Genomic DNA, 15,231 nt, shown 5'->3' with positions numbered 1-15,231 from the left:
TTTCAATGCCGTTGGTGGTCTTGGCGATTGATGGCACTGTTCTCCCAGGGGGCCCTATCTGCTTCCAGACCCTCCCTGTTAAGATGTCGGTAGGGACACTCCACCAGGAGTGGATAGATCCTTGTCTTACCTAAGGCTTCATCTCCTATCATATTAGGTCTTCCTTGGTTATGGTTCCATTCTCCACATGTTGACTGGACTGCTGGACAGATCCTGGCTTATAACCTAGCGTAACCTACCAACCTGATCTCAGGGATTCACTGGCCTCTGCCCTGTCTGATGATCCTGTGCTGGATGTCCACCTCATCTTTGAGGGTCTGGGGGACCCTGCTCAGACTCCTGATGGTCTTCTCATGCCCTTACCCATTCCTAAGAAGCCTTTAGTCCTCAATAAGTCCTCTCTTCCTCTCCTTACCTCGGTTTTGGTCTCTGAGAATAATCTAAAGTACGAGGTTAGTCAAGTTCTGGATTCCCGGCACCGTAGAGGCATTCTTCAGTACCTCGTACATTGGAAAGGGTTTGGTCCTGAGGAGAGGTCTTGGATCACTGCATCTGAGATCTTTGCGCCTCGTCTGTTGAGGAGGTTTCATCTGGAGTTTCCCTTTAAGCCTGGGCCCAGGCAGGGGAGGGGGAGCAGTAATCTTTCTCTGTTAGCTTACCTCATCTCATGTGTTCAGACTAAGAAGCCAGCCACTCTCACCTGGGTGTTTTTATAACCTCTCCTCTAAGCATGGCTCCACCCCCGGCCCTATCAAGGAACCCTATATTAACCTGTGCACTGCAAGTCAGCGGTGCTGATCAACCATTGTGTATTCATTGTGTTTTTGGCTTCCTGTTTCCTGCTTGCCGTGTGCTCTTCGATTGTCTCTGTTACTGACCTTGGCGTGTTCCCGACTATTCCTATCTGCTCGTGACCCTGACCTTTTGGCGTGTCCCCGACTATCCCTGTTTGTCTGTGACCCTGAACCTTTGGCGTGTACTCTGTTGTTCCTGTTTGCTAGTCCCCCTGACCTCTGCCTTATTCCTTTACTATCCTTGTTGTTCCAGCCTGCTGCTTCCTTCTCCTGTAGTCTACCGTGAGCGTGAGCTATGAGACCCCAGAGGCCATGACCTGGAGCCAGACTGCAGCGCAGTGCATCCCCACCACTAGAGGCTCTGGTGAACACCTGCTGGCTCTTAGACTCTGCGCCCTGGGGAATCTATGCTCTAGCTCCCACTGGGATCTGTGTTAGTGATCCAGTAGACCTGCTTCCTGAACCTCCCTGGGTACAATCTGCAGCAGTCAGTCCTAGGGTCCACTATCTTAGGGGTGCACTTCCGACTCCTACAGAGTGCATCTGTCACCTGGTCTCAGGTGACCTGACAGCCATCCACATCTCTGCCCCCAGCTACATAACTAGCCTAGTCTCAAAATACCAACCTAATCGCCCTCTTCGTTCCTCCCAAGTCTTCCTGCTCTCTAGCTCCCTCATCACCTCCTCCCATATCCGCCTCCAGGACTTCTCCCGAGCCTCGCCCATCCTCTGGAATTCGCTACCCCAATCTGTCAGACTGTCTCCAAACTTATCCACTTTTAGGCGATCCCTGAAAACTTTCCTCTTCAGAGAAGCCTATCCTGCCTCCATCTAACAACTGCACTATTTTCTCTATTAGCTCATCCCCCACAGCTATTACCCTTTTGTATAACTAGACCCTCCCTCCTAGATTGTAAGCTCTAACAAGCAGGGCTCTCTGATTCTCCCCTGTATTGAATTGTATTGTAATTGTACTGTCTGCCCTAATGTTGTAAAGCGCTGCGTAAACTGTCAGCGCTATATAAATCCTGAATAATAATAATAATGATAATAATAATAATAATTACGGCCTGATCCAACCACAGCACTCCTGAACAGCAAACCACATGCCTTGTCTCACCGTCAGTTCAAACTTATGCTCTTCATAACTACAGCGGCAAAACAAACCATTGCGAAAGCTTGGAAATCTGATTGACTTTGTGTATTATCAGTCAAACATAGAGTTACTCAATCCAAACTGAAGCTATCTTTCTTGATAACGTATCCAAATTTGAAGCCTTCTGGAGCCCGTGGATTCAACATTTCCTACCACTGAGCTTTGATAACACATCATATTACTCAAATTTATATTTAATTAACTAGACTAGTGACCCCCTCTGAAGACACTACCCACTCCTTACCCTCTCATTCCCCTACCTCTATACTCATTCAGTTTTCTCCTCCTTTATTTAATAGCTTATCCTATTTACAGTTGTGCTCATAAATTTACATACCCTGGCAGAATTTATGATTTCTTGGCCATTTTTCAGAGAATATGAATGATAACACAAAAACATTTCTTTCACTCATGGTTAGTGTTTGGCTGAAGCCATTTATTATCAATCAACCGTGTTTACTCTTTTTAAATCATAATGACAACAGAAACTACCCAAATGACCCTGATCAAAAGTTTACATACCCTGGTGATTATGGCCTGACACGCACACAAGTTGACACACACACAAGGGGTTTGAATGGCTATTAAAGGTAACCATCCTCACCTGTGATCTGTTTGTTTGTAATTAGTGTGTGTGTGTGTATAAAAGGTCAATGAGTTTCTGGACTCCTGACAGACTCTTGCATCTTTCATTCAGTGCTGCACTGACGTTTCTGGATTCTGAGTCATGGGGAAAGCAAAAGAATTGTCAGAGGATCTGCGGGAAAAAGGTAGCTGAACTGTATAAAACAGGGAAGGGATATAATAAGATATCCAAGGAATTGAGAATGCCAATCAGCAGTGTTCAAACTCTAATCAAAAAGTGGAAAATGAGGGGTTCTGTTGAAACCAAACCACGGTCAGGTAGACCAACTAAAATCTGACAGCCTGTCAGAAACCATGAACAAGACTGAGACAGAAGTACAGTTAAATCACACTTGTTTAATAATAATAAAAAAGGTAAACAGAGTAAATGTTCTCAAAACATAGCCAGAGTCCAGGAGCCAGAAGGAATGTCAGCCAAGCAAGTCTTAAACAGGAACACAGGAGAGCGTCTCTAGAGATGTGACCAAGGCGAAGGCAGAGATCATCTGAACTGGACGACTTAAGTAGGCAGGACTGATGAGCAGGATATCATCAACAGGTGAGTCACTGTGGAGAGATAGGAGCTGGCAATTAGCCAACAGCTGAGCGGCCAGCTCAGAGAAAGAAGGGCTGAGCCCAGCCTTGACAGTACCCCCTCCTCAATGACCCTTCCCCCTCGGAGGACCACCAGGCTTGAGGGGAAAACGTCTATGGAAATCATGGAGGAGGACAGGGGCATGTACGTCCGAGGATGAGACCCAAGAGTGTTCTTCCGGACCGTACCCTTTCCAATGCACCAGGTACTGTATGCACCCACGGAACCTCTGAGTTAATCCTGCAAAGAATACAGAAAGGCCCAATAAACCGAGGTGCAAACTTTAGAGAGGGAACATGAAGTCGGAGGTTGTGAGATGACAGCCAGACCCTGTCCCCAACCTGGTAGGAAGGTGCAGGCAGGAGTCTGCGGTCAGCATGGAGTCTGTACCTATCATTAGCATGTCGCAAAGCCTCTTGGACTTGTGCCCAAGTGGAACGAAGACCAAGGAGATGCTCCTTTAACGCAGGAATATGCTGCAGAACAAATGAGTCATAAATGGGGACAATCGGGAAGCAGAATTCAAGGCACTATTGTGAGCAAACTCCGGCCACAGTAAGAGGTCTGAACAGTTGTTATGATGGTCAGAAATATAGCAACGTAGGAACTGCTCCAAGGACTGATTGGCTTGTTCTGCGGCCCCATTAGACTGCGGGTGATATGCAGAGGAAAAAGAAAACTGATACCCCAACTGTGCACAAAAGGCTCGCCAGAACTGGGACACAAACTGACTACCCCTGTCCAAGACAATCACTTTGGGCAGCCCATGTAAGCGAAAGATCTCCTGAGTAAAAATGGAAGCCATTTCCTTAGAAGAGGGCATCTTCTTAAGTGGAATGCAATGAGACATTTTCGAGTAAAGGTCAATCACCATAAGGATAACTGTGTTGCCCTGAGAGTTGGCTATCTCCACAATGAAATCCATACACAGGTGGGTCCAGGGCCTCTCTCCATTGGGTATGGGTTGTAGGAGGCCCACTGGAAGGTGTTGTGGAGTCTTACTCTGAGCACACACGGAACAGGCAGCTACGAAGGTGGTTACATCAACATGTAGACTAGGCCACCAGAATTGTTGGGAAATGGCCCAAAAGAGTTGATTCTTCCCAGGGTGGCCAGCAGCCTTGGGAGAATGGTAAGTCTGGAGCATGGCAGTACGGAGACTCTCTGGAACAAAGCAGCGGTCACACGGTTTCTCGGGAGGAGCATGGACCTGAGCAGCAAGAATTTTGTCACCCAAAGGAGAAGTGAGACTGGTGCGAACCATAGCCAGAATACGATCAGGAGGAATCACACGAACCAGAACCGACTCCATCTTGGAAGTGGAGGAAAATTGTGACAAAGCGTCAGCCCTTACATTCTTAGTACCAGATAAGAATGAGACAATGTAATTGAAACTAGACAAGAAAAGAGCCCATCGTGCCCTTCTGGGAGAGAGGCGTTTAGCCTCAGACAAGAATGTGAGATTCTTATGGTCAGTAAGAATGAGAACCGGCACAGTGGTACCTTCGAGGAGATGTCTCCATTCTTTCAGGCTTCAGGCTTAAACTTGGCTGCTCCTCCTTCGCGGAAACCCCAAACTGCTGGATAGGCCTTAAGTGTACCTAGCAGCCAGCATGCCTCCTGGATCGGCCTCAGGCTTCAGGCCTAGCAACCAGGAGCTTCTCAACACACACCCACCCAGGCAGCAGCTTCGGGCGGGAAGAACACTGATCACCTGACTCCTCCCAAATAAATAGCCTATTCCAGCATACACAGCAGTTAAAGAAACTCCTGCTGATTGGCTGAGACAACCTATTTACCCTCACCTGGATTTTTTGTAATCCATCATTCTAATTCCAAAGGCAACAGTACCACCTATTGACAGAAGAGAGAGACTACCTCAAACTCAGACTTAGGCAAATTTACACTGTTATACAAGCTGTATACTCACTCATGAATTTACATTGTAGCAAAGTGTCATTTCTTCAGTGTTGTCACATGAAAAGATAGAATAAAATATTTACAAAAATGTGAGGGATGTACTCACTATTGTGAGATTTATTTATTTATTTATATTTATATATATATTTTCTGCTATAAAACATATATATATATATTTGTTTTTTCAATTGTTGGCCTTTTTGTTTATAGTGCATTAACTTTTGCGTAAACAAATATATGCTCTATTGGGAATACATATTGGCCAGAATTTATGAAGAAGTTTGATTTTTAATTTTATTTTATTGAATATGTTTCATAGCAGAAAATAATTAAAATATTGTTTTGTTTTTTTTTTCCAAAACTGTCAATCTTTTTTTTTTATAGCAAAAAACGATCAAATACCACTAAAAGAAAGCTCTATTTGTGGGGGAAAAGGGATATAATTTGGGTACAGTGTCGCACGACCGTGCAATTGTCAGTTAAAGTAACGCAGTGCCGTATTGCAAAAAAAATGGCCTGGTTATGAAGGGTGGTAAATCTTCCGGAGGTCAAGTGGTTAATAAGCAATCCGGTGCACCCCTTACATAACAGATGCTTTGTGCTCCCTTCATGTTTTGGACCTTCTTCTACATTATCTATTGGCAAGCTCAAATACACCAAGAAATTAGATAACTACGGACACAGCTTGACAGGTCTGCCCAAACTAAAATGAAAATTTTGACATTAGGTCAATAAATACCCGCTACCTGTAACACACAGGAATTGTATTAAACAGATATCTTTATTGTCAAAATGAAATAATATAAAAAAATACAACTTACATGAAAATAAAAAAATATTATTATCTTACAATAGTAATAAAAAGTGTGTCATATTTCATACAATGTAGTGCTGCTTTTCCTGTCCACAATTTTGTCACTGAGATAGGAAGTGAGAAAAATCCCCCCCTACATGTTGTAATATGTTGTAATGTTCACCGATTTATGTGGGACATTGTTGTGTGTATGTACACATGCAGTCAATATTGACCAGGCCAGAATTCAATTGACTGGTTGATTTGTCCAACTGAATTTTAACATATCAAGGGGACAGCTGAAGACTCTTTGATGTGTTGATCTTATGCAAGTCTACCTAGGTGTGTGAGGTGAGGTATGGTCTGGAAACCTAATTGAACATTTCAAAGGGTACATTGTTTAAAGGACCATAGTAGAAGTATTTATTGATGGTAATTAGACTTGACGGGTAACAATAAGATCAAAGAGTATTTTGGGTTGACCTAGCAGAAACTCCCTCCTAGTGGACTAGTATTTCATGGAGGACATTCAAGCTGGCATTTAGTTTTGGGAGAGGCTTGTCTGTGTATGCACACTCGGACCTAAGACATGGGACTTTGAATTATATTTCCTCTGTCGGATTTCTTTGTCATCTGTGGACTTTGGACTTTGTTCTGTGTTGGAAGTCAATAAAGTGCATCTCTCTGGAAGAATTGGGTTGCTGCGGAAGAGTACTTACTAATTCATTATCATACCCACTCTACATCTATACACCCAATATTCAATTAATATATTCGATCACTACACTACAGAACAAGTGACATTAAAAAAAAAAAAAAACACAAAAAAGAGGCACTAAACCTTTCTCATTGTATCCAAAATATAAGCTTTGTAGGGTTTCACTAAAAGCTAGTTGCAGATCAAGCTGGCCAGTCCTGGGTATGCATACACTGTCCAGTAGTGTCGGTGTCTTGTGGACTGTCTTGCAGGAACCCGGACACTAAGCAGTAGATGAAATGGATGATTGCTGTCTTGTACAGTATATCAGGATGCTTCCAGAAAAAAACACATGATACAAATGTTATAAATTGAGTTGCAGTTCAATAAGTAAAAAAAGTGTAGCGCTGACAACTTTTGTTTTTAGTCATCTGTATGTTATAAAAGAATATAAGTTGATCTAGTGCCATCTAGTGGACAATTGAAAAGGTACAACACTTTTATGTTTCATGATTAAGAGAAGTGACATTGAAGTGATTGATTGTTTACTTCTGAACATTAACTATGACCTACCCACAATGCTCCTGGACAAGAGGAGAACTAAACTGCATTGTGGGAGGGTATAAAAGGTTTGGGAGCGGCTATTTTAGCTCTCTTGTTCCTGGGACGCGTGGCCTGCCAGCAGGACTCTGTGGGTGTGTGTCCCACAGGGTTGCGGCCTTCCTTGTGAAAGAGCGGAGCAGCGGCAAGGATCCTGCCATCGTATCACAGTGTGCTGAAGCAGCAGAAGTGATTTTTCCGGAGACCCGTGGGGGGAGGTAACCGAGGACTCCTGGTTCTTAGTAAACGGAACAGTGTGACGGCGTGGTGGTGGCTCCATATGGACTGGGAACTGCTGAAACGGAGACATCCATCTGCCCGGATCCCGTGTGGTGAGAGGGTTAACATCCGGAAATTTGTTTAATACTACACACTCTTAGGACGGTTACAGAGTATTGCTGGGACTGATAGTCCCACGGAACAAATTAAGTTGGAGAACATTACATTCGCATAGATTTTGGTATTCAAGAACTGATATTAGATGTTTGTCTTCTTCGTATAAGAACACTTAATCAATCTTCTGGATTATAATTGTCTTAGTGTATTACCTTACACTGCGCAACACCCAAGAAGAACCCTCTGTGGATTACAATTACAAATTTGTAGCTAGCGAAGATTGAAGACATCAAGACTATCTCTTTTATTGCAGGGCCCTGCATCTAGTTACTAAGAGTAGTGACTTTACAGTTTAGAGCAGGGGGAGCTCCCTGGTATAAATATATATTTAGGAATATTCTGTGTATGTTATCAGTATTGTTATAACCATTTACTATACTGTTACACTACGTTGGTGTGATAGTGTAGTCACTGTGATAACTTTCTATATAAAATATATCATTTACTCAAAGAAAGAAGTCATTTTGGTCATTACAGAAGTTTGTGTGCAGTGTTGTTATTTCTCCTGCAGGTGGAGCTACAAGCACCCAGGTAGAGGTAAATATAAATATAAGTTATATTGTGGGTTAAAATTGGTACTAATATCATTACAACACTGCACTACAGCTGTGTCAAGGGGATTGAACAACTTAAGAGGGGTGAATAGAACAGAGGACAGGCCCAATAATAAACCAGCAGCTCCACCGAGAGTTATTGCTACATAAGTATTTAATCCCCAAGCAAAACATGACTTAGTACTTGGTGGAGAAACCCTTGTTGGCAAGCACAGAGGTAAGACGTTTCTTGTAGTTGGTGACCAGGTTTGCACACATCTCAGGAGGGATTTTGGTCCACTCTTCTTTACAGATAGCCTCTAAATCCTTAAGGTTTCTTAGCAGTCTCTTGGCAACTCAAAGTTTCAGCTCCCTCCATACATTTTCTATAGGATTAAGGTCTGGAGACTGGCAAGACCACTCCATGACCTTAATGTGCTTCTTCTGGAGCCACTTCTTTGTTGCCTTGGCAACATGTTTTGGGTCATTGTCATGCTGGAACACCCATCTACAACCCATCTTCAGTGTTCTGCCGGAGGGAAGAAGGTTCTCATCCAAGATTTTACAATACATGTCTCTGTCCATTGGCCCCTCAATGCGGCAAAGTCGGCCTGTACCTTTAGAAAAGAAACAGCCCCAAAGCACAATGTTTCCACTTCCGTGCTTGACTGTAGGGATGGTTTTCTTAGGGTCATAGTGAGATTTTTCTTCCTCCAACATGGCGAGTCAAGTTAATGCCATAGAGCTAAATTTTGGTCTCATCTGACCACAGCACTTTCTCCCAATCCTTCTCTGAATCATTTAGATGTTCACTGGCAACCTTCCATGGCGGCCTATTGTGTTACCAATGGTTTGTTTGGTGACTGTGGTCCCAACTGCCTTGAAATCATTCACAAGCTCCTCTTGTGTAGTTCTGGGCTGATCCATCACATTTCTCATGATCATCCTTACCCCATGAGGGGAAATCTTGCATGGAGCTCCAGACCAAGGGCGATTGGTGGTTATTTTGTGTTTCTTCCATTTGCGAATAATTGCTCCAAAAGTTGTCTCCTTCTCACCAAGCTCCTTGTTGATGATCTTGTAGCCCATTCCAGCCTTGTGCAGGTCTACAGTCTTGTCAATGATGTCCTTTGACAGCTCTTTGGTTTTGCCCATGATGGTGAGGTTTGAATGGAAGAAAGATTCTGTGGACAGGTGTCTTTTATGCACATAACGAGTTGTCGTTAGGCGCACCTTCCTACATTGAAAGGACTAATCTGTGTACCTCATGAGCACCTACTGTAGCCAGTCTGTGGGAGTCGGAATTAGTGTTGGTTGGTAGGGGATCAAATACTTATTTTACTCACTGAACTGCAACTCAATTTATAACATTTGTATTGTGTGTTTTTTCCTGGATTTTTGGTTGATATTTTGTCTCTGTTATATAAAATACACCTATGATAAAAATTATAGACCCTCCATTTCTTCGTAGGAGGGCAAACTTACAAAATCTGCATCTGCATCAAATTATTTTTTTCCACACTGTATTCCCAATTCTGCACTGCCCTATTCCACCGCTTATCATTCTGTACACTGTACTGTACATCACCTATTCCACACCTCCTCATTCTGTAATCTGAGCCATACTCTACTTGGTACCTCTACCCCCAGGGCTCTTATTTTTGGAGGGTACAGGTAGTGGTGGTGATGGGGGGGGGGTTATTTCCAGTTCAGGCAGAGGAGTATGTAGGGAAATTTACACAGAAACCTGCATACTGTTTGGCAATTCACTCTGATATTCTAAATGGGATCTGTATGGCTCCTCCTGGTTGTATTGTCTTCTTTTGGGTTCCTTTTCTTCTATTTCCTCCAATTCCCCCATTTCTTCCATTTCCCCCATTTCTTCAATTTCCTCCTAAAACAGAAGACTAGAACAATAAGCACCATAATACATATCACCGGCTTACATATCATAAGTTATCATGATTATCATAAAGAAAAATGAATAGGGAACCTGGTGATGAAGCATCAGTGATGTTAATATTTAGTAAAATGCAATATTGGGTCCAAAAATACACTATAATACCAAAAGTATTGGGACACACACATGAACATTAATGGCATCCCAGTCTTCGTCCGTAGGGTTCAATTATGAGTTGGCCCACCCTTTGCAGCTATAACAGCTTCAACTCTTCTGGGAAGGCTGTCCACAAGGTTTAGGAGTGTGTCTATGGGAATGTTTGACCATTCTTCCAGAAGTGCATTTGTGAGGTCAGGCACTGATGTTGGATGAGGTCTGGTTTGAAGTCTCAACTCTAATTCACCCCAAAGGTGTCCTATCGGAATGAGGTCAGGACTCTGTGCATGCCAGTCAAGTTCCTCCATCCCAAACTCGCTCATCCATGTCTTTATGGACCTTGCTTTGTGCACTGGTGTGCAGTCATGTTGGAACAGGAAGGGGCCATCCCCAAACTGTTCCCACGATGTTGGGAGGATGAAAATGTCCAAAATGTCTTGGTATGCTGACGTCTTAAGAGTTCCCTTCACTGGAACCAAGGGGCCAAGCCCAACCGCTGAAAAACAACCCCACACTATCCATAATCCCCCCTCCACCAAATGATTTGGACCAGTGCACAAAGCAAGGTCCATAAAGACATAGATGAGCGTGTTTGGGGTGAAGGAATTTGACTGGCCTCAACCCGATAGAACACCTTTGGGATGAATTAGAGCGGATACTGCAAGCCAGGAATTCTCCTCCAACATCAGTGTCTGACCTCACAAATGCACTTCTGGAAGAATGGTCAAACATCCCTATATACACCCCAACATCCCCATAGGCGTCCCAATACTTTTGACAATATAGTGTAGCTTCCGTTTCCCAAAGGTTTAACAAGAAAGCTAAGCAGCTGAAGCTAAAGTTTTTTTTTCTTTTACAGCTTTAGCTACATGACTTACCTGTAATGATGTATGTCCCACATTGTGCAGGTTGCTGGATTCTGTAGAAGTCTTCACTGCAGGGCTGCCCTGTCCTCTTCCTGGTGCTGAGCTACTGGCACTGTGGGGGGTTAACAACTTCAGGTCTCTGGACTCAGCTGCTCTAAAGATGGTCCAACAGGGTTCACCCTCTCCTACCCCCTCTTCCATTCACTGATTACACTACCTATAATACAATCTGTGAGTGTCTGTGAAAGTCTGATCAGTCACAGGATTCTCTATCCCAATGATAGATTGAGTTACAAGCAGTGTAATTAGTGAAGAAACTTTTTTCAATTGAGCAGAGGGCAGGAGGGGGCATCTCCTCCTTGGATCACTTTTAGTGAAGCTGAGAACAGATATGCAATGCTGTTAACCCCCACGGTGCTGAAAATTCAGCAACAGGAAGAGGACAGGGCAGCTCTGCAATGAAGTTCAGCAGCAGAAAGAGGACAGGGCAGGCTGAAGTAAAGTTCAGCAGGAAGAAGAGGACAGGCCAGCCGTGCAGTGAAGTTCAGCAGCAGGAAGAGAACGGCGTAGCTCTGCAATGAATTGCAGCAGCAGGAAGAGAACAGGGCATCCCTTCAATGAAGTTCAGCAGCAGGAAGAGGACAGGGCAGCTCTGCAGTGAAGTTCAGCAGGGAGAAGAGGACAGGACAGCCCTGCAGTGACGTTCAGAAGCAAGAAAAGGACAGGGCAGCCCTGAAATGAAGATGGGGAGATGTTTCCAGGACTAGGGGACAGGAAGGGGTGGGCAGGGCTTTAACAATGTAATATGAGGGGGTGCAAAGGTCTCATAAAATAATTATGGGAAGTGGACAATGTATGTGCTGCTAATGCAAACCAATCTGATTGTAGCTTTTGATTTTTCTAACAAATATGGAATGATGGCAGCCAGTTCCTTGCTACAGTATAGGCAATATTATCACGTTGAGTAAAATGTTGTCATGTGCGGCAACTCATCTTAACCAACCCACTTTCATCAGATAGATATTGAAAGGATCAGATGGATATTAATAATGTCATGTCACTTACCGGAGGAGGTGAACGTACCTTTGAACAGATATATATTTATTAAGAGCTTATCAAAGTAAATAATTTGGGATTTAGGAAAAAAATATGGAGGAACCTTTGAAATAACTTTCCAGGCTCAGGGAATAATTATTATATCTACGGCTCACAGTAGCTTAGTGTGATGGTCACTAGTAAAGATGCTCCTTATATTCATGGTCTTTGGAAGGAATGTTTCTTACATTCATGGTCTTTGGAAAGAATGCTCTTTACCGTCATAGTCTTTGGAAAGAATGCTCCTTGCATTCATAGTCTTTGGAAAGAATGATCCTTCCATTCATGGTCTTTGGAAAGAACGCTCCTTACCGTCATGGTCTTTGGAAAGAATGTTCCTTACATTCATTCCTTTCCAAAGACCATTCATTCCTTACATTCATGGTCTTTGGAAAGAATGCTCTTTACATTCATGGTCTTTGGAAAGAATGCTCCTTACATTCATAGTCTTTGGAAAGAATGCTCTTTATATTCATGGTCTTTGGAAAGAATACTCCTTGCATTCATGGTCTTTGGAAAGAATGCTCTTTCCATTCGTGGTCTTTGGGAAGAATGCTCCTTACATTCATGGTCTTTGGAAGAATATGCCTTACATTCATGGTCTTTGGAAGAATGCTCCTTACATTCATGGTCTTTGGAAAGAATGGTCCTTCCATTCATGGTCTTTGGAAGAATGCTCCTTACATTCATGGTCTTTGGAAAGACTAATCCTTCCATTCATGGTCTTTGGAAAGAATGCTCCTGACCGTCATGGTCTCTTGAAAGAATGCTCCTTACATTCATGGTCTTCGGAAGAATTCTCCTTACATTCATGGTCTTTGGAAAGAATGCCCCTTCCATTCATGGTCTTTGGGAAGAATGCTCTTTACATTCATGGTTTTTGGAAGAATGCTCCTTACATTCATGGTCTTTGAAAAGAATGCTGTTTACCGTCATGGTCTTTGGAAAGAATGTTCCTACATTCATGGTCTTTAGAAAGAATGATCCTTATATTCATGGTCGTTGGAAAGAATGATCCTTACATTCATGGTCTTTGGAAAGAATGTTCCTACATTCATTGTCTTTGGGAAGAATGCTCCTTACATTCATGGCCTTTTGAAAGAATGATCCTTACATTCATGGTCTTTGGAAAGAATGCTCCTTGCATTCATGGTCTTCGAGAAGAATGCTCCTTAAATTAGGGCTGAAACAACTAATCGATTAATCAACAACTAATTGTTTATAAAAATAGTTGTCAACTATTTTCATAATCGATTAATCGGTCAACCGATTAGTTGGCCTGCATACAGAATGCATTATTTGTTAACATATCCGGAAATACAGTGAAGCACACATACAGCTCAGTACACCGTCCATACATGTCAGTAAGTGCCTAAGAACTTGTGAACATGCAAGGGGCAATGCCTCATGGGACATGAGTAGTCCTGGGCAGGAAGTGAGTGGTTCTAAAGGCAGGTGTTTTTTTTACCTTACTATAGGGACACTCTAGACTATACTTTTATAGCCTGTTATTGGGGCACTCTGAAGGCAGGAGGAGCCAGAAGTATTGGTGGAGGACTTCAAAAGAGGAGGATAACGGCTGCTTTGTGAAAAACCATTACACAGAGCAGGTAAGTATAACATGTTTGTTTAAAAAAAAAAAAATCACTTTAAAAGACTGTGCAGGGAAGATCAGCATCTGAACCCAGAAATGGTGGAGGCTGATAGACTAGAGGTAATATAAGGCATTACAATTACATTTAAAGTAAACTTTTACCAGTATTGTGCATTATATTTAAAATGATCATATCCGAGAAAAAAAAAAAGGTCTCAGCTTTTTATAAAAGATTTCTATCTCCCTTCCACTCTTCATATAGCTTCATGTCTGACCCCTAGTTCACATCTATGCTTTTTTCAGCCACTGCGTATTTGGAAAGGGACTTTTTTCATTGCAAAACGGTGCTTTTTTTTGCTTGTTTGGTTCAATAGACTTCAATGGAGAAGCTGCAGAAAAGCATGTAGTGCGTTTTTGTCAAGATTTGCTTTTTTTAATCCACCCAAAATCAAATTGACCAAAAAAACCCCATAAGAAATGCAAAACGCAAATCGCAGCAAAATCACATGTGCAAAAATGCACAGCAAAAAGCACTGCAGAAACCGATCAAAAGCAAACTGCATAGGTGTTAACTAAGCCTTATGCTGGTCATACACGTATTGATTTTCCGATGAGAATATTCATATGAAAAATCTTTGTACATTAGCTGAATGAAAGAATGTAATTTGAAAATTTCACTTGTTTTTAACATTCAGTTTTGAAATTATTGTAATTTCTGAATGAAAACCACATAGACTGTCTGAAAATTCCTTTAACCAAGACATTTTCTATTGCTGCTCCTCGAATTTTCCCATCACTGTGGTCCAAAATGAACGTCGATTTAACCCCACTAATGATTAGAAAATCGAACAAAGGTTCTTAAAAGTGAAAATTTTTTTGAAGTAAGACATTGTTTTTGTATGGCCATCATAAGTGACAGCAGGCACAGGTAGCTTTTATCAAGCCACCTGCCTATGACAAGGGAGTCTGTCATACATAATATATTACAGTTCTGTCTGAAAATCAGCAAAAGTCTTTAATTTTTTGTTCTTTAAATAAAAAACTTGATCTCTGATTCAACCTCTAATAGTATACACAGTGGATTAGAGATTTTGCTCCCCATCCATATAGTTGGTTACCGTATTTATCGGCGTATAACACGCACTTTTTTCCCCTTAAAATCAGGGGAAAGTCGCAGGTGCGTGTTATACGCCGATCCCCGCCGATCCCGAGCTGTCCAAATTTCAAAATCGCGCCGCCGGAGCCGAAGTACACAGAGCCGGTCCTCGGCAATTTCCGGCGGCTCTCGTTTACTTTCGGCCCCACTCGTAGTCCCGAGCGGAGCTATCCGAACCTACTCGGATAGCTCCGCTCGGGACTACGAGTGGAGCCGAAAGTAAACGAGAGCCGCCGGAAAGAGCCGAGGACCGGCTCTGTGTACTTCGGCGCCGGCGGCGCCATTTTCAAATCGCGGACCGCGATTTTGAAGCCCTGGAAGCAGGGACAGGGGATCCCAGGCTGCACTGGGGCAAG

General features: G+C 42.8%; 1 protein-coding gene across 1 annotated transcript in view; it reads right to left on the bottom strand.

Annotated features, from left to right (window-relative positions):
- Positions 1 to 9,822: 9,822 nt before the first annotated feature.
- LOC141117588 (uncharacterized) overlaps positions 9,823 to 15,231 on the bottom strand; it is a 117,195-nt gene continuing 111,786 nt past the window's right edge. Inside the window, exon 7 of the mRNA XM_073610511.1 lies at positions 9,823 to 10,002. Coding sequence (XP_073466612.1) covers positions 9,844 to 10,002 — 159 coding nt within the window. The 3' untranslated portion in view covers positions 9,823 to 9,843. The remainder of the gene's footprint in view (positions 10,003 to 15,231) is intronic.

The sequence above is a fragment of the Aquarana catesbeiana genome, linkage group LG13 (assembly GCF_042186555.1).
Source record: "Aquarana catesbeiana isolate 2022-GZ linkage group LG13, ASM4218655v1, whole genome shotgun sequence".
NCBI classification, from domain to species: Eukaryota; Metazoa; Chordata; class Amphibia; order Anura; family Ranidae; genus Aquarana; species Aquarana catesbeiana.
This window is presented reverse-complemented; position numbering and strand designations above follow the sequence as displayed.